Source organism: Vulpes vulpes, chromosome 12, assembly GCF_048418805.1.
Source record: "Vulpes vulpes isolate BD-2025 chromosome 12, VulVul3, whole genome shotgun sequence".
In the NCBI taxonomy this organism is placed as follows: Eukaryota; Metazoa; Chordata; class Mammalia; order Carnivora; family Canidae; genus Vulpes; species Vulpes vulpes.
Genome location: NC_132791.1, coordinates 168,654,025 through 168,678,713, shown reverse-complemented (window position 1 = coordinate 168,678,713; position 24,689 = coordinate 168,654,025). Strand labels below are relative to the sequence as shown.

The following is a 24,689-nucleotide window of genomic DNA, read 5'->3' as shown; positions in this document are numbered from 1 at the left end:
TATTCCCAGCCTCTTCTTGAAAAATGAGATCTGGCAAGATGGAGCTCTATTCCCTCCAGGGGACGCCGGTGACACCGAGGCCATTGTCACCCCTACATTCTGACCTACCCAGTACTTTGTTCATGGTTCACTGTCCTGGTCTCTCGAGGATGAATGTTCAAATCTCTCCTCCCTCCCCATCCTCCCTTCCTTTCAAGACCTGCTCCCTTTGAAGGCCTAGTTCAAGTTCCACCTGCTCCAGGAAGACTGCCCAGATTTCTCCAGCCCCTGGGGAGGTCTTCTAACTCCTGCAGTGCTTGTCATCTGCACCTCTCTTGCCCAGGCAAATTGTCTTTTGCTGTCTGCTCTTCTCTATTTAAAAGCCATGTCCCCTACTTGCTTTGTAACAGCTGAGTCTGCTCCCAGCTGCTTGGGTTCAAGTCCTGATGCCTCCAATTACAGTTAGGAGCTCAGACAGGCCACTTTATCTCCTCATGCCTGTGTCCTGGTGCATGATATGGCTGTTGGGAAGATTAAGCATGGCACATAGTAGGTACTCAGTAAATGAGGTCCTCCTGCCTACAGCTCCCCATCCTGGGAACCAGCCTTCTAACTCCCAAAAGGTGGCCCCCTCGCCTTCCCCCAGCAGGACCCTGGAGGGGGTCTAGGGAGGAGAAGCAGGAGGGGGTCTCCCCTCTCTCCCTTCTACCAGCAGTGGGCAGGGATCAGAGCCAGCCCCTCCCCCCACGGCCCTCCCCCGTGCCCCCCCCGCCCCCCCCCCCCCCGAGGGTTTGACCAGGTATCACTATATAGATAGTTCCCATGCTGGCTGGGCAAGCCATCCTGTGACTAATAGTGGATACAGCAGCCTGTGCCGGGCAGAGTTTCCCAAGACAATTAGGATAAGATTGCAAAAGCAGCTAAAACCCGACCAGACGGGATATGTATGGGGCTCCAGGGTCCCTGCCATGCTGACGGGCCCCCTGCCCCTGAGCAAGCAAGCGAGGGAATAAAGTGTGTCGGGCTGAGATGCCGCCTCCTCCTGGCTCCAGCCTAAGCCGCCAGCACGCCTGTGGGATTTGCGGGGGCTGTGGTCTGGGCAGTGTCACCATATGGATCCCATAAATTAAAGCATTCCCGGAAACAAACGGTAAACGTATCCGCCTCTCCCAGGGAGGGCTGGCGGAGGCCCTGCTCACCCAGGGAATTCTGGGCCATCCATCTCTCTTAGGGCACTTTGGTTTTATGGCAGTAATCCCTAAAACAACTGGACCAACATGAAGCACTTTGTGACAGGCGTGCTGGCCCTGGAGCTCGTAGTCGACCCCTGGGGGGTCGCCAATCGCCAGAACTGGCCCCTGGGGGCTGTGGGCACTGGGGCCCTGGACCCTATGCAGGGCCTGTGTCACTGCCTCCCCCACCAGCAGGGCAAAACCTCTGAGGTTGGAGTGGGAGTCCAGGACCTGAAGCCCTGTTGTCTGGGCTGACCCTGCCTCAGAGTCAAGCGGCTCTGCAACCGCAGACTCCTCCTAAGCCTCAGTTTCCCTAGATGTGGGGCAGAGGATGGCATGACCAGGATAGTCAGAGTCCTAAAGACAGAAAGTAGGATGGGACACCTGGGTGGCTCAGCGGTTGAGCATCTGCCTTTGGCTCAGGGTGTGACCCTAGTCCCGGGATCAAGTCCCGCATCGGGCTCCTTGCATGGAGCCTGCTTCTCCCTCTACCTGTGTCTCTCATGAATAAATAAATAAATACTTTTTAAAAAAAAGTAGAATGGAGAAATGGTGGGCATCAGAGGGTCTGGAGAGTTAGAGCACACCAGGTATGGAGTTTCTGTTTGGGTGAGAAAGTTCTGGAAATGGGTTGAGGTGATGGTTGCATACCATGAATGTACTTAATGCAAATGGTCAAGGCGGCAAGTTTTATGTTAGGTATATTTTACCACAATAAAAAAAATAGGAAACAGGGGTTGGGGTGGGGAATGGGTGTGTGTGGAATGGGGTGACCACCACGTGGAGGAAACTGAAGATTAGCTAGGTTAATCATTATAGTTATAATTAACTAGCGGGTAGCTATTGCCAACTTCGGTGCAGAGCTGAGGGGGCTTGGGGAGCAACGGGGCCAGCAGGTGTCCTCAGGCAGCAGTCACTGGGCAAGGAAGACATTCACACTGGTTTTGCTGGGGACAAAAGCCAAGCCAGCCAAGCTAGCTCAGCCGAGTCCCCGATGGCAAAGCCAGGCCATCGTGGGGGAGGAGTGGTGCCCGGCGGCTCGGTTGTCCACCTGTTGGGCATCTCTGGGCAAGTGTGCCCAAGACTCACCATGTCCCCTCCTGTCCTTCCAGGTCACAGCTGCGTCTCTCGAGGCATCGACAACTGTCCACCCTCCATCCAGGGAGCCTGAACCCCGGCCAGGTGCCCCAGCAGAGAGCACGCCCAGAGGCCCCAGGCCGGTCCAGGAGCCGGGGCCCACCCGGTGTCAGCAGAGCAGCGTGGCTGGGGCCGCAGCGGACCTCGCAGGCACAGGTAGACACCAGTGCTCTCCCGTCTCTGGGTGCTGGCGTGGCTCGTGCCATCCCAGCAGGGAGGGTGGCTCCCAGCACTGCGTCCGGGCACAGACCTCCACCCCACGGTCACCGTGTTCTCGGGGAGAGCCTGGAGGCTGCGTCTCCCTTCCTGGGGTTTGGATCTTTTTTTCACACTCCTCGGAGATTAAATCAACTTGTGGTTTCATTAGAATCCGTGCTTCCTGACACCCTCCCATCCCTAATTCACAGACGGCCTCTGCGTGTTATATTTATTACCTATAATTGCATTGTATTCACTTGTTCATTTTGAAACCACTGCCCACAGTGCTGGGCCAGGCCCTTCACCTGGCCGCTTCTGCCCCCCAGGAACCCACCCGCCCGCGTGCGCCTCTTTCCAGCACACCTGTGTTTGCCCAAACCCCGATTACCTCCTTTTGCTGACAATCTGAGCCGCATCTCAGCCGGCTGTCCTCCCCGGCGTCCCCAGTCCGGCTGTGTGGTCTCCGCCCTGGGCTGTTCCGACGTCCTCTCTCTGCCTGTAGTGAGGGAACCGTTTCTGGGCTTCTCCGTCGTGAATGCACCAGGGCCTGGCACATGTCTCTCTGGGGGCTGGTGTCAGCTGGGCCGGGAGCCTGTGACTGGGGGAGGATGCTGTCCACAGGTGCCCAGCATGAGCATTTTGCTGCCATCGCACCAGCCACAGAGACCCTGTCTGCCCATCGTGGCATCTTCCCCGAAGACAGAGAGGTTGTCCCTCCTTGGGTGATGGGCCTGGGAGTGTAGAGTCCTGAGGTCTTCACCACGAGGCCTGTGGACACGGGCCAGGGGCAGCGAGTGGATCCCAGGCAGGCCATTAGGCCGGATGTCGTGTGTGTGTGTGTGTGGGCACCTGCGTCCTTACCTGGGGCAGGTCCTAGAGCAGCCCCTTCAGGCCATATTTCCATCCTCAGAGGGGGTCCCTGTATGTGTCCTGCCTGTCACTGCCCTGAGAGGGCAGTGAGTGAGGCCCATGCCAGCCCCTGATATGAGCCCCCACTGACAGCACTGCTTGTGCTGGGAGGAGACAGGCTAGCTGATGTGGGGAGTCGGGGGCAGGGTTGGGGGGCAGCTGGCCTGCCCCACTCTCAGGTCCAGGGCTTCCATCTGGGGCATCCGTCTCCAGGACAACCCCTTTCTCTCTGTGGAATGCTCTCAGCAAGGGACACGTCCAAGTGACCAGGGGCTTCCAGACCATGCAGGCCCCTGAGGGATCCCCAGACCCTGGCAGATGGGCCTGCAGGTGGTAGGTGAGGATGCTGTTTGGGGGAGCCATTCCCTCCAGCCCCCAGCACACTTGGAGCCCTGCACGTGTGTCTTCTTCTGCTCCATGTCTCTTCCTCCTCCAAGAAATGGGAATGAAGGCTAATGGGAGGGCCTGGCTTATAGGACAGGTGTGGGTGGGAATCGGCTCAACTGGGATGGAAGATGTCCGGTGTAGGTCTGGCCCCGAGTGCCGGCAGCACTGGCTGGTGTCTGCGCCGTTGTGGTTTGTGATCCCCGGGCACCTGGCCGCGCCTCTTCCTGGCAGCATGGAGGGCCCTGGAGGATGCTCTCCTGCCCCACCTCCTCCACCCCAGCCACACCTCAGCTCTGGGGAATATCCTGCAAAACCAGACTCTGGGGGATCCTATCCCCCCACCCCCACTGGCACACACAAGGCCCAGCCCCCCAGCCCTAGGGCTGCCTGGGGCGGAGCAGGGGTCCAAGGCCCACGTCTGCCAGCTGCTACCGTCAGGCTGCAGCCCTGCCCGGAGGGGGGTGCGCAGCTTCACAGCCAGAGGCCTGCCAGGAGCGCCGTCCTGTCTTCAGGCTCCTCCCCGGGAGGCCGCTGATGCTGCTCAGAAACGTGACAGTGACTAATGGTTTATTACACACCTGCCACCTCTCATCGGGCGGGCAGGCACAGCCTCCAGGTCCAGCTGTGCACTGCCAGCTGGATGGCGGGCAGGCGCTGGGGGTGAGCACATCCAGACACACGGATACAGGAGCAGGGGCGTGCAGGAACGGAACCTGGCAAACGCACCACACACAAGGGTACACACACGGGTACAGACACGTGGACCGATGTGCACACACATGCCCCGAGACTCTCTGACCTGTGCACATGGGCACACAAACACACACACACACACACCCCTTCCTGGCACTTCCTCTCTCCAGAGCTCCGAACCCCTGTCTCTCCACGGCCTCCCCCCACCTCCTGCGATGGTGGCTTCCACCCCAGTGCTCATGGGGGCAGGGGCCTTTCCCAGAAGGCCTGGGTGACTGTGGGCATCTGCTGCCTGGCAGGGTAGCTACCCAGTGCAGTCCACTTCTGACCCTTGATTCCCTGCAAACATCTTGTACAAAGAGACAGCAGCATTTGCTGGCAGGAGGGGGGTGGGGAGCTATCACAGCAGGAGCCCTTGTGCCAGGCCAGGTGGCTGGGCCCGGCGCCCCCCAGGTACTCAGGTGGCCACCCTGCTTGCTTCTCTCCCAGAGGTGGATGTAGCGTGGTGCAGAATGCCCTCCTAGGACGTGGTCACTTGCTGACTGCAGGGAGTATAGCTCTGGGGCTGCCGGGGAGGTAGGGACCTCAGGGCCAGGACTCTTGTGCAGGCAAGCCACGTAGCTTGGACTGACCAGACGTCTCCAGCTGGTAGGAGATAACCAAAGCCTGGCCATAAGATGGCCTTCCCTCGTAGGATCACGAGCCCCCAGGCTCAGCTCTGTCCCATATTCTTAAGCCGTTAATCAAAGCAAGATCCATTTCTCATGTGGCATACTTGCCTGTGGTATAAAATCCAGCAAGAGGACACTCCCAATTCATCACAAACTGATGGGAACAGGCATTCCTGAACAATTATCTTTGTGCAGCCACAGCCTCCTTGGGAGAGAGCAGCACCATCTGGTGATACATGAGAGTGTGGCTCGGTGTCCGAGACCTAGGTCCAAGTTTCCAAGGCAGAGAGGTACTCCCCAGACATGGAGACTTTGCAAGGTTCAGAATCTTCCCCAAGCTTAGCTGTTCCAACTGCGAGTAGGTGTGGTAAAAATGTAGTCTTCCTGTAGCATGATGTCAGTGGGATGAACATCACGGAGGTACTCAGGGTTGCCGTGCAAGGTTGTGCAGATTGCACACTGCACAACTCCAGGGTTGTGGTCTCTGTGATGAATGTGCTTCTTGTGTGGTCATCAGGGCTGCCATATGCATAGCTAAGTGATAGCCCCAGAGTTGCACCCTCTGGGCCCTAGATGTCCTTTCGGAGCTGTGGCAGTACCTAATAATATCTCTATAAAGAGAGATAGTGGAGGGGTGCCTGGGTGGCTCAGTAGGTGAAGCGTCTGCCTTCAGCTGAGGTCATGACCCTGGTGTCCTGGGATCCTGCCCTGCATCTGCTCCCTGCTCAAGCGGGGAGTCTGCTTCTCCCTCTCCTTCTGCTGCTCCCCCTGCTTGTGCTCTCTCTCTACTCACTGTCAAATAAATAATATCTTTAAAAAATAATTTTAAAAATAAAATCAATTGTGTTAGGGCAAGCCCTGACCGGTGCTGTAACAGATACTCCTGAACCCATCGTGGTTCCTGGTGGGTGACACAGGGTCCTAGTTGTCCCCTGAGCCCATGGCTCTGACATTTCTTCCAGAGTGCCCTGCTTCCCTCACCAGCAGACACAGGGAAGAGAACACGGATACTCACCCACCTTGGCCTTGAGGCGACCCACGTCGCTTCCTTTTTGGCCTGAACCAGTTCCTGCCTCACCCAGAGGCAGAGGGCACCGGGCAGTAACATCAGTCCCGTGTACGAGGGCCGGGCCTGCTGACAGTTGGCTGCCCATCTCTGGCCCCGCTGCACGTTCTCCTGGGCAGTTCATCCAGTGCTCTGTGAGCTCCGAGACCGTGGGTCCAAGCCTGTGGCGCTCCACCCAGACACCCTCCCTTGGCCCCCATGTACTTCAGGGGAAGAGCTGGGAGCTCGTGTGCCCTTGCAGGTGTGGGGCATGAAGCCCAGCCCCTTGGCTTCCAGCAAAGGATGCGGATGACCCTCTGGGGCTCCTGCCAGGCTGGGGCTTTACCTGGATTTGCCTCTTGCCTCCTCGGCTCCCTGCTCCTGTCCTTTCCTCAGTCTCCCTGGATGCTCTGCCTTAGAAAGCACTTGCACACACATCCTTGTCTCCTTATCTGCTTCCGAGAACCCACCTGAGACTGCACACTTCCATCCTGCTTAGCCTTGTCTGTGCAAACAGCAGGAAAACACATGTACACCTCTTCTCCTCCATGGACACTGGGTAGCTTTGCATGCGGGTGCTGTGGCTCACCTACTTCTCTCGGGAAAGGTGACCTTCAAGACTCAGGCTGGGGACACAAAAGAAGGAAGCCAGTGGAGAATCACACGGGTTCCTAGGAGCTGAGTTCCTGGAGTAGGGGGTCCAGGGGAATAAGCGATATGACTTGCCCAGGAGTTGAATGTATGTAGATGCTGATCCAGGGGCTGCTTCATTTTTCTGGACTCCTACTCCCTAAGTACAAATCCGGCCTCTGCTCTTCCCAGCCTTGGTATCAGGTAGGTAACATCCCTGTACCCTGGTTCCCTCACTCTCACCCCCCTTCTCAGTCACTGTGAGGATCCAAGAGTAGATCTACATCCTGTGCTTAGCATAGGGCCTGGCTCTCAGGAACAGGGAGCTGGTCTTGGCCCCTGATGGCCACCTGAAGTCCTGGCCCCACAGAGCCTTTTGTCTCTTTGTTGGGCAAATGGGCTCCCAGCCCTGGGCCTCTGGGGCTGGAAAGGCAGGGCCTCCACTTGGGTACTTGGCTCAGGCCCCGAGAAGTGCTTGGCAAGCCTCACTTGGAGCGGGTGCTGGTGCTGAGTGCTTTGACAGAGGCACTCGGAGGACTCCTGCCCCTGCTGCCAAGTGGCAGCTGCTCGGAGGGCACAGAGGCCGGTCCAGCCATGGCTTCTCCAGCCCTGCACGCCCCCTCTTGCCAGCTCTGGTGGGAAGGCGCTGTCTGGCAGCCCAAGGGCCTCCCCTCCCTCTCCCCTCTCTCCCTTCCCGTGTGTGGCTCCAGCTGAGCTGGGATCCAAAGCCTGTTTTCTCTGCAACAAGCCGCGTGTTTATCTTCTGGGAACTCATGTAATGCTGGGGAGCACAGGGCCTGCAAGTCGGGGCAGGAGGTTTAGGAAGCCAGGCAGCCTTCAGAGGCCCTTCACTTCTGAGTCCGCGTCTCTCCAGGAGCCTCTCTGACATTTCTCAGGGACTCACCCCTACGGGCCTAACACCCTTCTCTCCGTTCTTCTGCTTACCCAGGGTCTCCTCGCTCTCAGCTGCTCCCAGGCTGGCATGTGACTTGGGTGTCTGTCAATCTCAGTTTTCCTGAAATAAGAAGAAGAGAATTTAATGTGCAGGGTTTATAAACCAAGCATTGGCTGAAATGCAGTTCGTGATGGCACAGAGATCAGAGTAGCTCTTTCCTCGTGGAGTCGCTGCTGGGAGGGTCTGCGTGCCTGGGCCCTTGTTTCTTTCCAGGAAGGTTTGTGATCAGACTTTCAGGTGGAAAAGAAGAGATGAGCTGAGCATTAGAACCGCCTGTTCTGGGGGTGCTCCCGTGGGGGCCTCAGGGAGCTGGAGCTGGACACATGCCCCTTCCAAGGCTTCCTGCACCCATGGCCATGTGGCCTCCACCTCTCCTGCTTTCCCCTTGACTGGGTTCAAGCTGATAAACTGGCATTCGGGGACGTCAGCTACCACAGTTTGGCACCATGTAGGTTTAGTTGGCTCGAAGAGCTTCATTTCCAAGCCCTACCGTGCCCCGCACAACTTGCACCTATGACCTAATTTAGAGCAGAAACCATTTGAACATTGGGCATCTCTCCCAGCAGACCTTTGCTTGTGTTTTCACCATGACTGCCTGTTTGCACATCTGCACTGTCACTTACATGTATGCATTTGTTCATAAATATTTATTGAGCACCTACCATTGCGTGCCAAAGACCATGTTAGGCAAAATGTGTGACCCAGGTGGTGGTAGGTGCCATGAAGAAAAATAGGGTGCAGGGACACAGGGAAGTGAGAGGTGTAACTTTAGGCAGGGTGGTCACAGAAGAAAGCCTTGTTGAGGAGGTAGTATTGAGGAGAGTTCCAGGCCATGGGAAGAGCAAGTGCAAAGGCCCCGGGGCAGCCTGTGCTCAGCACACTTGCCCTCTTCATGAAGGCAGGGACTATCTCTTCCTGTCCTCTTTCTCTCTCCTGAACCTGGCACAGTGCACATAATAAGTGCCCCGTAGACATTTGTGGAGCAGATACAAGCTTTTAAGTCAGCTAGTGCTGGGGAACCTGAAGGGGAGGTAAGGAGAAAATGAACTTCTTAGACACGCAGGAGGCATCTGTCTCCTCGGGCTTCCTGGGCTGGGGGTAGGGGAGGCAGGTTCTTACTCCATCCCGGAATGTTTCTCCCCTTGTTGGGTGCTGCTCTAAACCTTCAAATTCTAGGGCCCCCCAGCTGCCTGCTTTTCCAGAGGTTTGATCTCCTGAGGTCAAGGATACTTGAAGGTTAGCTGCGAATGATTGGTTCTTTCTCTCACTTGAACTTGGATGACTCTGAGGTGGGGCTGTAAGCTTCCTGGATCAGACACAGAGGAGAGCGCCCAGCCAGTGGCTGCTGCATGCAGGAGCCGGGATTCCGGGAACAGTTTTCCCTGTTGTACTACGTTCCTGCAGGATTCCAACAAATCAGTGAACCCAGCGGCTTAGAGCAGCACAAGTTTATGACCTTACAGTCCGGAGGTCAGAGGCAGCTGTTTGGGGCTGGTTCCTCCTGGAGGCTGGGGGGGGTGGGGTGGAGAGTCAGGTTCCTCACTTTGCCAGCTCCTCAGGCTCCCTTGGCTTCTGGCGCCTCCTCACGTCACTCTGGCCTCTTACTTCTGTCCTCACCTCACCTACCACCATGCAGCCCTGCCTCCCTCTTATGAAGACCCTCGTAATTGCATTGGGCCCCCGCCCCTGGATCGTCCAGGTCTGTCTCTCTATCTCAAGGCTCTTCACTTAATCATGTCCCCAAAAGGGTTTGCCAAGTGACGTGACACGTTCACGGGCTCCAGGGGTTGGCACGTGCCCATCTTTGTGGTGCTGTTCTCTGACCTGCCACCCAGCCACAGTGGCTGGGCTGAGCTGGCCACGTGCAGCCCGAGGGGTATGGGGCCCAAGCCCTGGACTAACGCATGGGCAGGCTGGTGAGGTCCGCAGGGGCACACGGGAATTTGCTGAGTGTTGACATGACACCATGTCATGTGGGCGCTTGGCCGGGGCTGGCCCTTCAGGCTTTATGGCCGTGCTCCAGGGGGAGCCTGAGACAGCCCAGTTCGGCCCCAGCCGGTGCACTCTGGGTCACCCTGGGGCAGTCTCCTCCTCTGGAACATGAGGATGGTGATAGGACCTTTCTCTTGGGACCATTACTATGGAGATGACCCGAGTTACCAAGTACCATATTTAGGATGGGAGACGGGGAACCGCAGGAGTCCTCACACCACCCTGGCTGGGGAGGGGGTCCTGGCAGGTGCTGGATTCTCACCCATCCCGGGATGTTCTCAGTACAGTGTAGTGTGTTCCCAGGAGGTGATGCAATAAACCACTAGAAACGTGGCTGAAGCCACAGCCCCGGGATGCCCCTAACCCCCTGCCCCCCACCAGCCCTGCTGCCCACCCCAGGTACAAGGCAGGGGTTCACCCCAGACACCTGGAATGGCTCTGCCCCTCCCACAGCCTCCCACCAGCACACCCGGGGGCCCTGGGCCTCCCTCTGGGCCTGGCCTGCACCCCCAGCCCCCTGAATGCCCAGCCCTCTGTGCCCACAGAGGCCACGATGAGCCCTCACAGGGGGCAGAATGGCAGAGAAAGTGGACTACAGCCAGGAGGGCTCCAGGGAGGAGGGAGCACTTGAACTGGGCCTCTTTGTAGGGCAGAGAGGAGACCCTGAGAGCTAAGACCCCCATGCAGTGGGCTTCTGCTACTTCCTTCCTTCCTTCCTTCCCTTAGGAGACCTTCTGTCTCCCAGGGGTGCTCCTGTCCCAGGCAGCAGAGATCAGAGTCCAGCGGCAGGTGGCTTCCCGCCCCCCGCCTGCCCTGGCGTCCCCCTCAGAGCCCCGGAACCCCTGCCTCTGCTTCTCCACACCCTGCCTCCTGCCAGCACAGGGCCCTTGCCCACCCTGGCATAGCCTTCCCACGAGGTGCCCGCCGAGGCCTAGCGTCCGGGGTCTAGGGCCCTGGGCCCGCACCCTCCCCTTCTGCCTAAGCTGAGCTGTCCCAGGCCTGTGTCTCCCTGACGTTGGCCCGTGCTGTTCCTGACCTCTGGGAACGCGGCCACGTGAGGGCCCCTTCTGCCTAAGCACGCCCCGGTGCACTGCCGGACCTGGCACGTAGTAGGTGCTCAAAAGAGACTGCCGGGCAGTCATGGGAATGAATGGGGGTGACCCTGGTGAGTCAGGTGACCCGCTGTGGGACCCGCCGATGAACAGTGCAAGGGTTTGCAGGGAAAGCAGGAAGTGGCCACCACGGCTCCCGGCACCCGCCACCCTCCGCCCCGCGGCGCTCCATCTGCAGCCCGCGGGGGTGTGTGCCAGGGCGGGCTGGAGGCTGGGAGGGCAGGAGGAGGGCCCGCCGCCCGCAGGGTTGTGCCGTGGCTTGCTGGGCAGCCCGGTCTCTCTCTCTCCTGACTCCTGGGAGGCTGCTCCTGAAACTGAATTGCAGAGCTGAGGGAGCCTTGCTCTGCTCCTCCTGCCCTGCTGCTCCGCCCCCTCTACCCTCCCCCAGGCCAGAGGGAGCTGCTCCAAGGCCGCCAGGCCAGGCCAGGGGCGGGGGGGCCAGGCCTGGGACAGTCAGTTCTCATGGACCAGAAGAGCCCCAAGTGGAAAGTGCTCCTGCCGGGTGAGTCTCCCGCAGGGCCACGTGGGGGGGTGCATGGGTCCTGGGACGCTGGCCAGACTCCCAGGACAGAAGACAGACGTGGGGGGGCAGTAGAGTGCTGGCCTGTGACTTGGTGAGGGGTGTGTGTCCTGGCCACGGGGGCATCTCAGAGCGTGTGTAGAGCGTGAGCATGGCCTAGGGGACAGATGTAATGTCCAGGGGTGCCCAGGGCGTAGCAGGGCACTGAGGCATGGCAGCAAGCCCTGGAGCCCCTGGGCCCCCTCTTCAGGTGTACCACTGTGCCCCTGCCCTGGGCACTCCCTCTTCCCCCTGCGCCGGCTCTGGGCACCCGACGTTGAGCACTGCAGTAGGTCTGAGGGGGGCCACCTGGGAGTCAGGTGGCCTACAGAGGAAAGAGCACCCCTGCAGGGGACTGCCCACCTGCCCGATGGCAGGTGGGCAGGTCTAGAGCCCAAATGAATGACCTGTCTCACAAGCTATCTCCTGCTCCTGGAAGAAGTGGGAGGGGAAGGGCAGGAAGGGTTGGGATGTGAGCCGGGCAGATCTGGGAGTTGGGGAGCAGGGCGAGAAGGCCAAAGATGACATGATTGGGGCTTGGTCTGCACGGGGATCCTGGGAGCGGCAGATACACCTGGCCCAGGTGACGCCAGAGCCCTGGAGCACCCGTTCCCGTAGCAAGTGGGGCATAAGGGCCTCCCACCTGCATGACCTGAGCAAGGCCAGCTTTTTGGGCAGCACAGACAGCATGCGGGGCGCCTGGCTGTGCAGTGGGAGGCGCGGACTCTTCCTGACCCTGCACCCCCTGGCTGGGATTTCATCTGATTAAGGAGGAGCACGCAGAAGAGGGGAGCATGCTCCACTGCCCACCTGTAGACCCGCCGGCCAGCTGTGAGGTAGTAAGCTCCCTGACCCTGAGAGCATTCAAGTGGAGTCCACCAAACTGGTTGGACTGCCGTGGAAGAAGGCAGTCCCGGTCCCCTCTCTGGGCACCTCACCTGTGCAGCAAGAGGGACCGTGGCAGCTGGTGTTTAGTGAGCACCTACTGGATACCAAGGCTGCCTGCCGCACTTGGTAGGTGCCAGTTCACAGAATGCTCGCAGCACTGCGAGGAGGCACTATTCTTCCCGCATGTTCCGGATGAGAAGGCTCAGCGGGTGAGGGGGGCAGGGGCGTCAGGTGATTTGCTGATCGTCACCTGGGATCCAAGGTGCATGGCGCAGAGCTTGCGTCCCGCGCCACCATGCAGGACGAGATGTCCCCTTGATTCCAGGAGGTCCAACCCCAGTTAGGAAACTGCTCCATAGACTTGGAGAAGTCACGAAGGTTCTCCAGAATCGCTTCAGGGCCATGGCGGGAAGGACGGTGGGCTGTGGCTTTCCAGGGGCCAGGCCCTCTGTCAGGCCGAGCACGGCCCAGATCCTGCCGGGACAGCAGCTGCCAGAACACCTCGTCCACCCCACAGGCTCTGGGCAGCACCACCAGGGGACGCGGGGAGGGCGGCGGGGGCTGTCAGGGGCGGTTCCCATCACAGGGGCACGGCCCCAACTCTGCCCCTTGCTCACGCTCTGTACTTTCTGGGGTCCCCCCAGAGCAGACTGTTGAAGCAGACCAATAAAGCTGAGCACTGGCCTGGGTTCTGGCCTCGGCACCTGGGTAGGGGTATCTCCCTTCCTCCAGGCACGACTCAGCCCCACCTCTTCCAGGAAGCCTTCAGAGATTGCTCAGTGGTTGCTCCGTGGTTGCTCCGTCCTAGGACTCTCCCTTTTTCTCTCCTGTTACATCTTTCCTTCAGCTCCAGAGTGGAAAGGGAGTTCATCTGGCTTCAGCGAGGTCCAAACCAGGGCACGTCTGAGAGCACAGCAGGTGCTATTATTTATTACGTGGGGTGTTAGGTGAGAACTGGGGCTGTCCCGGGCAAACCAGGACATACGGTTGCCCAGCTGGTAACTTAAGTGTGGGTGTTGCCTTTTCTGGCTCTTTCTCTTTGTTATTTCAAACAAAACAGAGGGACACAGGGAGGGGAAGGAAGGAGGGGACAGAAGGAAAGGCACAGGCTCTTGGGTCTGCTACTTCTAGTGGGGGCTTCTTGATCCGCGAAGTGGAGGGGCTGGCGGCAGCCGCTGGGAGGGCTGCAAGGAGGAGTCAGCACACCCAGCAAAGGGTCAGTAACAGTGTCGTTGCTGGTGAGTGTTCTGTGTCCTCGAGCAGCACACTGGTGTTGAGCAGGGTCCCTGATGTACTTACTGCTGCCTAGAAGAGGGTCTGCACACGATCGGTGCTCAGCAAACCTTTCTAGGATGGATGGGTGGCTGCACGACTGGAGAATGGATGTGTCCCCCTGTCCTCCCTTGCACCTGGGGCAGTATTGCTGTGCTTTTGTCCCCGTGCCCCCCGTGGTCACCCACCTCCAAGGCAGGGCCAGACTTTTCTGCATGTCCTCCTGGCTGCTCACCAGGCCTCCCTCCCCGCCTCCAGGCACCATCAGGACAGACGAGTCAAGTGGGTTTCCAGGCCGGCAGCTCCCCGCCTCGTCATTCTGGCTGCCTGTCTCTGTGCGTCGGTGTGTGCGTGTGATGCTGAGCGTGTGTGTGGGGGTGTGTGGTTCCTGTGCGTATGTGTGTGTGCACACCCAAGGGGGCCTAGCAGGCAAGGTGACCGCTGTGGCTTCGGACTGAGGGAATGACTGAGCAGACGGTGGCTTTGGTGGCCAGCCACGCCTGCCATCCCCGGAGGGTATGAGGGACATGGACGTGACACATGCCTGACCTGCTGGTTTGGTGGAGGCTGTACAGGAGGGGGCCCATGAGGGCAGCTTTTGGGACCCAAAACCCCCTCCTGCTGGCTGGCCTCTGCTGCCTACAGCCAGAAGAAGGCCTCTGTCCCCTGTAGGGCAAGGACAGATATGTGGATGGGGCCAGCCTCTCCACCCCTTCACCTGGGTGACAGTGGCACCCTGCCCTCCCTTATGGGGGCTGAGAGACCATTCCAGGCACCCCTTGCTCCCCAGATGTGGTGTGAAAGGTAGGGCTCTGGACCCAGCTGGCCTGGGTTCAAATCCTGGCACTGACACTCACAACTGTGTGCCCTGGACAAGCTGCCTAACCTCTCTGGGCCACTTCCTCACTGGCCCGGGCTGTGAGGATGGAGGGTGGTCAGGGTGTGAGGCCCTCGGGACAACCCAGCTTGGCCATGTGAGCTCCCTGATTGTCAATGTTCCCTCGTCACTGCCACTTTGGTCCAGAAGCGTTTGGGTCCCTGGTGTCATCTGCCCACCACCTCCAGGTCGGCAGGAATCTCAAGACCCCGACTGGGCCAGGGAGGACCCCATGTGACCCTCACTGGGCTTGGGGTGGGAGGCAGCCACCAAGGTGAAGACACCGTTCCCTTATCTGGAACAAAGTAACTGCTCAGAAACCACTAGAAAACATCGAGCGGCAGGTCACAGCCACCCTTCCCCACCCCAGCATCCTGGCCTCTGCTTCTCTCTCTCCCTCACCCAGCGAGGCACAGAAACAGAAAAGGCATTTATTAAACACCAACTGCATGCCAGCTCTCAAGCAGTTAGCTCTGTTTTATAGATAAGGAAACGGTTTAGTTGAGGTAGGAGGTTTGTCCCAGGCCCGTGCAGGGCCTGGATCAGCCCAGCAATTCTGAAGCAGGACTTTCCACCAGGAACCAACCTCCACACTCTGGGTCCCAATCACCTGGCCTCTAAGCCCCTGGGAACCGCAAGGGCTGCTCCAACCCCTCCACAATGATAGAGCCATGGACCCTCTGCAGCTTCTTGCCCCCACCCCCCTCACACCCCAGGAAGCAGCCTCGGGAACCAGACCACACAGGCCCTATGGGTGCACTCTTTGTGAGCCTCAATTACCCCATCCATAAAATGGGGGCTAGCCCGGGATTTCCATCTTCCCCAGTGCTGGGAAGGCTGCCTGGGGCATGGTTCTGGGCACAGGATAAGCACCGGTCACCCTGGGCCGTCATGAGTGCTGCTGCTGTGGCCCTGCCCTTCGGCCACCACCCCTGGCTCCCGGGGGCTGGTCTGGGCTGAGTTTGGTGACTGGGTGGGCTGGTCTGGCCGCCTCGAGTCTCCCTAATGGCAGGTTTGGGCACAGACAGAGCCTGTGGCCTGGCGGTGTGGGATGGTGGCTTTACTCCCCCCCTGCGCTGCCCCCTCCCTGCCCGCCCGCCCGCCGTGTGGTCCCGGCGGGGACACGTGAACACAGCCTGGCTCTGTTCTCAGAGCTGTGGGAGGCGGACTGTCACCGCGGGAGCCAGGAGCTGGAGGTGAGCCCAGAAGTGGGGGACGGGCAGCGGATGTCTGCGCCTTCACCCCTCAGCACCAAGCCCTGCCAAGCCACAGGTGCCCCCACAGCACAGGGTGTGAGTGGGAGTCCCACTGGTGCAGGGTGGGGGCTGGGCCCCCTTGTGAGGTTCACATTCACATCTTAAAAGTTGGGGAGCACCATGAAGGGGCACATGGGAGAGCTGCACCTCTGTGCTGGGGAAAGAGGCTGTGTCCCAAGGTGGTCGCAGGTTGATCTGCAAATCCCCCTCCACAGCCATCATCACTGGGCCATGGATCCTGCTGGGTTTCTGGACTGTTCCTGCTGTCGGGCAGGTCACACACTATACAATCTCCAGGTGGGTGGGGGACAAGCATTTGCAGTATGCAATGGCCCAGGTCCTCTTTCCTATCTTCTCCACCAACCTCATTTTGATTTTGGTTCTGAAGTTCTGGTCCCATTTGATTGTAAGCCTGGAATGTTGGTGGGGTTGACATGTGTCAGCGATGGTGAGTGACCGGCACCCATGGTGGGCTGCACATGGTGGGCGTGGGGGACTGCAGGGAGCCATGACTATCCCTCGAAGCGTCCTGTGCATCCCATTCTCGACAGGCATCTGTGTAGCGTCAAAACGTCGTGGGTACCAGGCCTCCCTGCCCCCCCCCCCGATTCCCTCCCTTGTCTCCTGGTCCTCCTTGCCAGCATACAGAGCATCACTCTAGGGCTCACATATGATCTGATGGCCAAACAGAACTGGGGGAGAGAGACCCCCTTTGAAACCTCTCCCAGCTGTGTGACCTTGGGCAAATTACCTAATCCCTCTGTGCCTTAGTTTTCTCATCTGAAAAGTGCAGATTAAATGAGATAACGATAGGGAGCACTTAGAGCAGGGACATGTATAGAAGGTACCTATTGCTTCTCACTCCACATGTCCTGGGCAGAGCTTCCGGCCCTTTTCCTCAGACACCTGGAGGTCCTGGCCAGTGGGGGGCTCGCGGCAGGCTTGGCATGGGGTAAGCCCTGGATTCATAAACTACCTGGTAGGGGGCCTCCCTCTGTGGCTCTCTGGGAGCTGGGGGAGAGGTGTATGCGCCCCCCTACCCCCACTCCAATGCAGAATGTGCTAGGACACCCCTGCTGGTACACAGGAAAGCACAGGCTCTATGGTGGCCACTTAGCTTTATCTGAGGCCTTCTGCAGACAGCCCTGTCCCCAAAGGGCTTTATCAGCCTGGTCATCTGCACCCCAGTGGGCTTGGGAACATGTGTGGTCAACCGGACTTCCCTGGGAACGGCAGCCCATCTCCTGGTGCCAACGGTCAGGGCTAGGAGGGCCAGGTCAGGGCGCTGGGGAGGGAGGGAGGCAGTGAGGGGCATGGGCCACCTGACCCTGACACAGCCCCTCCCTCATGCTGGGCTCTGGGCAGCTCAGGAAGGGCCAGGCTTCCAGACTCCCTTCCCAGACTCTGTGATTGTCCCTGGCCCGGGGCACTCGGTACCCTACGTGCAGCTGCCCTTCCCCATCTTTGGGCTGGCCTCCCAGGCAGCAGCCACTTTGGGAGGGTTGAAGCCAGAAGCCTATTCCCACCATGAGCTGTGGGAAGGCCTCAGCCTCCCTGACTCCCCACTAGAAGCCAGGGAGGCCCCAGCTCTCTTTGTTGTCGGGAGAACAGCTGTGCAGTGTTTAGCACAGGAAGGCCCCGCTCTCAGTGCTTTGCACGGATTGACTCTGTGACTCCTCCCCATGACTCTAGGGAGGCATGTGTGGTTATTAGCCCAACTTAGTGACCACAAGACTGAGGCCTGGGGATCCCTGGGTGGCGCAGTGGTTTGGCGCCTGCCTTTGGCCCAGGGCGCAATCCTGGAGACCCGGGATCGAATCCCGCGTCGGGCTCCCGGTGCATGGAGCCTGCTTCTCCCTCTGCCTGTGTCTCTGCCTCTCTCTCTCTCTCTGTGACTATCATAAATAAATAAAAATTAAAAAAAAAAAAAAAGACTGAGGCCTGGGTGAATCTTTGTGCCCCGTGGCCTTGTACACACCCTGGGTCTCTGGGTGGGCCTAGCAGGCAACTTGAGGATGAAAATGGCCAGTTGTCCCCTTCGGTCTCCAGCCACCCACCTCCGTCGGTGCTGCTCCAGCATCTCCTCTCCTTAGGGAGAGGCTTTACGAATCTGGTGCAGGTTGTTGGGGGGTAGGTAGTAAGACCCTCCCCAGCTGGTGCACACAGCCAGAGAGAGAGGACTCCAGAATTAAAATAGCCCAGTTGGGAGCCCAGCTGTGGCACTTAACTGGCTGGGCAAACCTGGACAAGCCACTTGCCCTCCTGGCCACGTAGGGAGCCAGGTGCCCTTTCCTTGCTCCAGACACCACCCCCAACCTTGTTCCTACTGTGGCTGTTCCCCAGGGAGCCGCAGGCCTCCCTCCCTCCCTCCCCTCAGATCTGGAGGTAAAATCACTCCCTGTGTGGGCTTCCTGTCCACCTCTTCTAAAGCGTCCCCTCCTCCGTGTCACCTGCCTGTCCTGAGCAAAGGCCACCATCCAGTAGCAGACTTAGCAGATTTTCCTGCTCACTGTCTGCTGTCCCTGCTGGTGGCATAGCTCCAAGAGGCCGAGCACATCTATCCATTCCTGCTCCCAGCACCCAGGACAGTGGCCAGCGCATAGTAGACCCTCAGTAAGTATCTGCCGAATGAGTGGATGGATGAATCAGTGCATAAGAAAACTAAGAACAACTTCACACCTTTCCTGGTATCGATTGACCGGTTGTTGCCCCCACCTTGCTCCTAAAGATGTTGGAGAGGTGGTCCAGGCACATAGTAGGTACGGCCAAGTATTAGTTTCCTTCCTCATCTCCCTGGTGCGCTGCTGGTCAGTCACCCAGGCCTGCTGGTTCCTGTGGGCCAGCTGAAGTCCCAGCAGAACAGAAGCCCCTGAGCCATTCCTGCGGGGCATTTCCTACTGCCCCATCCCTGCAGGTGCCAGCTCAGGGCCCGGGAGCCCACTCCCTGTTGGACCATGATGGGACTGAGCCCCTCCACTGGGCGTGCACTCCCTCTGCTGCCTGACACCCAGGCCTGGCCAGAGCCCCACGGCCACAGCCCAGGAGGTGAGGGAAGCAAGTTGCTGTCGGCATCCTCTGCTCCTGCTGGCCCGTTGGCCTTCCTGCTCGGTCTGCACCTACCAGTGCTGCAATCTTGCCAAACATGGTGGACAAAGGGGCTTATTTTTCAAGTCCAAAGACAGGACACCAGGTGTTTGGCTTTGGGAAGTCAAAGCGTTATCATTTCAGGAACATTCTGAGGGATTCTAAGGACTGGCCAGGAAATTCTAACATAGATGGTCACTAGAGCTCTAAACGACAGCAGGGTGTCAGAGCTAGGGGGTCTTGTCCTCAGGGAGCTTCATGTGCAGCTGGGCACTCCGAAGGTTAAAGGCACACAGCTGAGGCGATCTGGGAGGGCTTCCTGGAGGAAGAGGGACAGAGCTGTGGCTTGAAGGATTCCAAGATGCAAAGGGGGTTGGTTGAGGTCTTGGAGGTAGAGGGAGACAATTCTGGGGGTGGGGAGGCCCCACCCCCAATTCTGGGGTGGTGCCCCAGTGCCTCATGTGATTATGAAGATACTAACCACCCCACCACCACCACTCATCTCCCCACTTTGTCCCTGGATCAGCCCCACTGTTCTACAGATGAGGAGGCTGAAGCCTAGGGAAGGTCAGGGTGACAAGCAAGACGGAGGTGGGGACGAGGTGAGGGATGCCCCTCCCCGCCCGGGTGCCCCCACTTCCCGGCTACTCCACTCTGGGCCGCTGCCCATCTCCATGGCCCTCCATCATGATCCAGTTACACGTATCTTGGACATTTGGTCTGTGCTCTGTGTTACATGGTAGCGATTTGAAATCCTGACATAAACACAGTTAACAAATTGGCTTCATTTGCTGTGGCCATGGATCTAATTTTTTTTTTTTTTTTTTTTAGATTTTATTTATTTGAGAGAGAGCACAAGCAGGGAGGAGCGGCAGGCAGGGGGAGAGGGAGAAGCAAGCAGACTCCCTGCTGGGCAGAGAGCCTGACACGGGGCTCGATCCCAGGACCTGCGATCATGACCTGAGCTGAAGGCAGACGCTCAACTGACTGAGCCCCTCCAGGCGCCCCGGCCCGGATCTAATTAGATTCAGTTAATACTCACGAGGGGATCTGTGTCCTCAGCCCCTGACCCATCACCCAGCTCAGAAAGCAGCCCTCTCCTGCTCCCCTACCGGAAGTGCCGTTCAGCCCAGGTGGGGAAGACCCCTTCTCCGTTTTTTGCAGCTTGTTGGGGGACCCGTACATTTCCAGAAGGGGGTGCAGGAACCCGCCACTTGTCTAGCAGAGTCTTTGCAGTGCATGTCCACCGTTCGTTTCAACTTTTCGTATTGAGACAAAATTTACACAACACAGACTAACCATTTTATAGTAAGCGATTCAGTAGCTTCTAGTACGCGCACAATGTCATGCTGCCACGCATTCTGTCCAGTTCAAAACTGTTTTCATGGGCAGCCTGGGTGGCTCAGCAGTTTAGCGCCACCTTCAGCCCAGGGCCTGATCCTGGGGACTGGAGATCGAGTCCTGTGTCGGGCTCCCTGCATGGAGCCTGCTTCTCCCTCTGCCTGTGTCTCTACCTCTCTCTGTGTCTCTCATGAATGAATGAATGAATGAATGAATGAATGAATGAATGAATGAATAAAACTGTTTTCATGCCCCCAAGCGGTAGCCCCCTTACCCGTTAGCTGGCATCCGCCCCTGTCTTCCCTGGCAACCACGACCCTGCTTTGTGTCTCCATGGCTCTGTGCTTTCTGGACCTTTCACGGAGGTGGCATCTGCCTGTGAAGGGCCTCCTTCACCTAGTAGGTGTCAAGGTTCATCCGTGGGTAGCCAGTACTCCCACCTCTTTTCATGGCTGAGTAATATTCCATGTGTGGACGGCCCACATACTGCGTGTTCATTCTGTCGCTATTGGGTGTTTGCGTCACCTCCACCTTCTGGCTATTGTGAATATTCATGCGCAGGTTTGACTTCCAACACCTGTTGTCAATGCTGAAGTCCCAGGAGGACTTCTTAGGAGGAGAATCTGCGAGGTCATGCCGTTAACTTAATTTGACTTCATAAACATGTATGGAGCTCTTACTGGGTGCTAATTTAATATTCATGACATCCCTGAGAGGTAGATACTGTTAGCCCCGTGTCGCAGACAAGGAAGTTGAGGCTTGGCAGTCAGACAGGATGTGAACGAGGCAGCCACAACTCGGCAGGGGCCACTAATGTGAAACGGAGGCCAGCATCTCAGGCCGGCAGCTTGGGGTGGTGACCACTTCTCAGTGCTCGGAACACACAGGCCGGGCCCAGGAGGGCCTGCTTGTGCTAACCACCCTTCCGGAGGCTGTTGGGTAAACCTGAGGCCAGCGTTTCTTCTTCTTCTTCTTTTTTTTTTCTAAGATTTTATTTATTTATTCATGAAAGACAGAGAGAGAGAGAGACATAGACAGAGGGAGAAGCAGGCTCCCTGTGGGGAACCTGATGTGAGACTCATCCCAGGCCCCCAGGATCACACCCTGAGTGGAAGGCAGATGCTCAACCACTGAGCCACCCAGGTGTCCAGAGGCCAGCGTTTCTGTTTGTAGAGAGACATGTCTGTGCAGAACAAGCTGGGCATGGGTCCCTCTCGGTATCTGGGAGCACCTCGCTGACCTGGGGGCCGTGCCTCGTGCAGGGCTAGCTGGGGTGCCCGAAAGAGTCCTCCAGAGGCCCAGGAACAGACAACAGCAGCGTGGGCTCTCAGCCAGCTCCTCTCTCCCGGGCTGCTGGATTTCCACGGAGCCCCTGCTTTCCACTGTCCCTCCCCTCTGGGCTGGCAGGCGGCTTGTCCAGTGCACATCAATCATGAAGCCTCAGCCCTGCTTGGGGCCCGCCCCCGAAATGTGGTTATCTCCCAGCCACACACCGCCTTGGGGCCTGGCGGGGGCACAGGGCTCCTGTGGCTTATCTCCCCGCCTGTTGCTCCCTCCCCGATCACCCTGAGTCCAGCCTTATCTTGGCGCCCTGGGCCCTTCCTTTACCCACAAGCCCTGGCCAGAGCAGGACAGGAGCCAACCCCTTGTCGTCCTGGATTCTGAGGACAGGGTTTACTCCCCACATGAGGCTGATCAGCTGTGAGGCCTCCACTGTGAGCACTTGTGTTTGAGAGGACCCACAGTGACCCCTCTGTCTTCCGGGCATTCAGATCACATGGCCCCAGCCATGAGTTCAGGGTGACCAGGAAGGACGGCAGCAGGGCACGGGGGTGTCCTGTTTGTAAGTGCAGATGCAGAGGAGGTCAGATGCTTCTGGGAAAGACCAGGAATCCCCCAAGCGAGGCCTCCTTCCCACCATCCAGCCAGGGGCTGCCACTAGGCGCTGTACCGTAGTCTTGTGGGCCTGGTGTGGACCTGCAGAGCCTCCCTGCACAAGGGCACGTCCTCTCTCTCTCTCGCGCGCACACACACACACACACACACACACTCATAGGCACCGCTCTCTGACACACACACTCCTCTCAGGCTAGCCTGGGTGACTGCAGGTTTGCTCAGACGCTGCCCACAATCGACTATTCATGCTTCGTGGGTGTCTGGCTGCCTGGGTGGACAGAAGCCAGGAGGAGACAGCAGCGGGGTCTCGAGGGTAGGGCTTGGAATAAGAAAGGTCTTCCATTAAAGGGGCCCTCCCTGCCTCCAACAAGACGACACCCACCCCCCACCCCCCAACCCCCCTGGCCAAGAGCAGGAAGTCACTGGGGCTGGGAGGGCCCTATGTGCCTGCCTCCTCCCTGCAGAGCCTGGGGCCAGAGAGGACGGTTGGTCTCTAGGCCACAGGACTGTGTCCTTGGCCGTTCCCTGCAGGCCGTGGCTGTCACCCCCAACTCTGGCTCAGATTCTGATGGGTTCTCCCCTCAGAATCCGATTAACACCGACAATCCCTCTGGATCCGGGAGCTGCCTCTTCCAAAGCAGTTTCACCAGTGACCCTCCTAGAACTCACACCCTACAGAGACTGTCTCTATCGCCTCCCTCACAGGCAGGGACAGGCTCAGAGAGGGTAGGGATGTGCCAGGGAGGATCAGCCAGCCCAGGCCCCCTGATCCAGAGCCCTGGAGCCCCCTATGAGAGGAAAGGAACATGCCCCACGCTGGCTGAGGCCCCCCACCCCCACACACCGTGAGGATGGTGGCGTGGAAGCACAGCCTTCATCCCACAAGGGCCAGGCTCAGCTTGGAGAACCTCTCACGACCCCTGTCGTGTAGCTGAGACGACACGGGAGCTGGCTTCCCTCCCAACGCTGCCGTTTATTTGCTGTGTGATCTCAGACCACTCTCTCAACCTCTCCAAACTGTCATGCCCGCACCTATGAAACGGAACCTCCTCTAGCCCCAATCCTGTAGCTTCACCAAGATCACGTGAGGAATCAGCCTGCACAGAGTAGACATTGAAGAGCCGCCTGGAATATCATCATGGGAAAAAGATTTCGGGTACCCGTCCCTCATCCCTGGGTCTCCCCTTTGCTTGCATAAGCTGGGACCTGTGCGGCCAGTTGCTCAGCCCACAGAAGGGCCACGAGCTCACAGCCAGGCATGTGGGGTGGAATGTTCTGGATGCCTGACAGGCTTCATCCTCGGGGATCGCAATGGGCTCTGGCTAACAAAGCCCAGGTCCTCCCGAGAGGACGCAAGACAGAAGAGGAGTAGAGTGACTGGAAACTGGTCCTTCAGGGGTGGGACACGGGAGGGTCCAAGTTTTATTTTTCTGCGCCAGGGTGGGGGTTCTTTGGCCAGTGACCAGGGGAGGTGGGCAATCGGCCTTCGGAGCGGGCCTGCCGTACTCCTGGCTGCTCAGAGTCGCTGCGAAGCTAGGTTAGCCTGCTGGGCACCTGCCCCCACCCCGCCGGGCGCGGCCAGACGTCTCCAGAACTGCTTCCTCTCATAAAGGTCTCTCTGGCTCCCCGCCGCCTGCCCCGAACCCTTGGGTGCCTCTGCCAAATGGGAGACAAGCCCCTTCTCGCCAAATGGGAGACAAGCCCCCATTTGCTCCCCCCGGGCCCGGCCGAGCAGGGGAACGTCGGCAGGTGTTTGGGGCAGGGCCGCCAGCCAGCGGCTGTTTGTCTGGGCAGGAGGCCAGGACCAGGGCGGGAAGCAGGTCTACCGGGTCTCACGGCCTGGCCCTGGCTGTCAGCCTCCACGGCCCCGACGCCCGGACAGGGACTCACAGCCACACAGGGCACGGCCGGTGGGAGACGCCTGCCTCCCGCCCCCTGGCAACTGGCTTCGTCTCAGGGTCCCTGGGGAGTGAGGCAGGAGGCGAAGCTGAGAGCAGAGCTTAGGTGGCGCTCGGGCGGAGCAGGGGGGTGTGCGCCCCCCCACCCCAGGGTCGGGCTGGCTGCTGATGGATGGTAATGAGACCCGGGGAGTCTGATGAAGTTCATTTTTCACCTGCGTGTGATTTTGCCTCCCCGCTCTCTCGAGGCAGCCGGTAATCCATCCTGGAGCCCTTCAGAGGCCTCGGCGGTAATGGGGTCATAGATCACTCCCTTGTGGAGACAGGGCTGGACAGGAGAGCCGAGCCATTAAGAATGACCGCTGGTGACCCCCGGGCCAGAACGGCTCCTGCTCCAGCTCCGGCTCCGGCTCCGGCTCCGGCTCCAGACGGGGCCCGCCATGGTCCTGAACTGGTGGGGGTGGCCGAGGGCCGTGGGACCCTTGAGGGTTGGCTCGTGCCCCATGGTGGCATGGGCTGGGGGGCTGCCGGGGGATGATTCCTCTTCCTAACCGCGGGGGTGAACTCCTGGCCCCGGAGTGAGGCCTGTCTGGGGTCCCTGGTGCCTGGGTGACAGCTGCCCCTTAGTCAAGGCTTCTGTATCGTGGCAGGATTGACAGGTGTCTGCTTGGAGCCCAC

At 58.9% G+C, this 24,689-nt stretch overlaps 1 protein-coding gene across 11 annotated transcripts in view; it reads left to right on the top strand.

The window, feature by feature from the left end:
- Window positions 1–24,689, top strand: part of GSE1 (Gse1 coiled-coil protein) — a 414,721-nt gene that overhangs the window by 151,188 nt on the left and 238,844 nt on the right. For all 11 annotated transcript variants that reach the window (XM_072731390.1, XM_026004936.2, XM_072731388.1 and 8 more), the window contains exon 2: window positions 2,324–2,504. In XM_072731390.1, coding sequence (XP_072587491.1) covers window positions 2,324–2,504 — 181 coding nt within the window. The remainder of the gene's footprint in view (window positions 1–2,323; window positions 2,505–24,689) is intronic.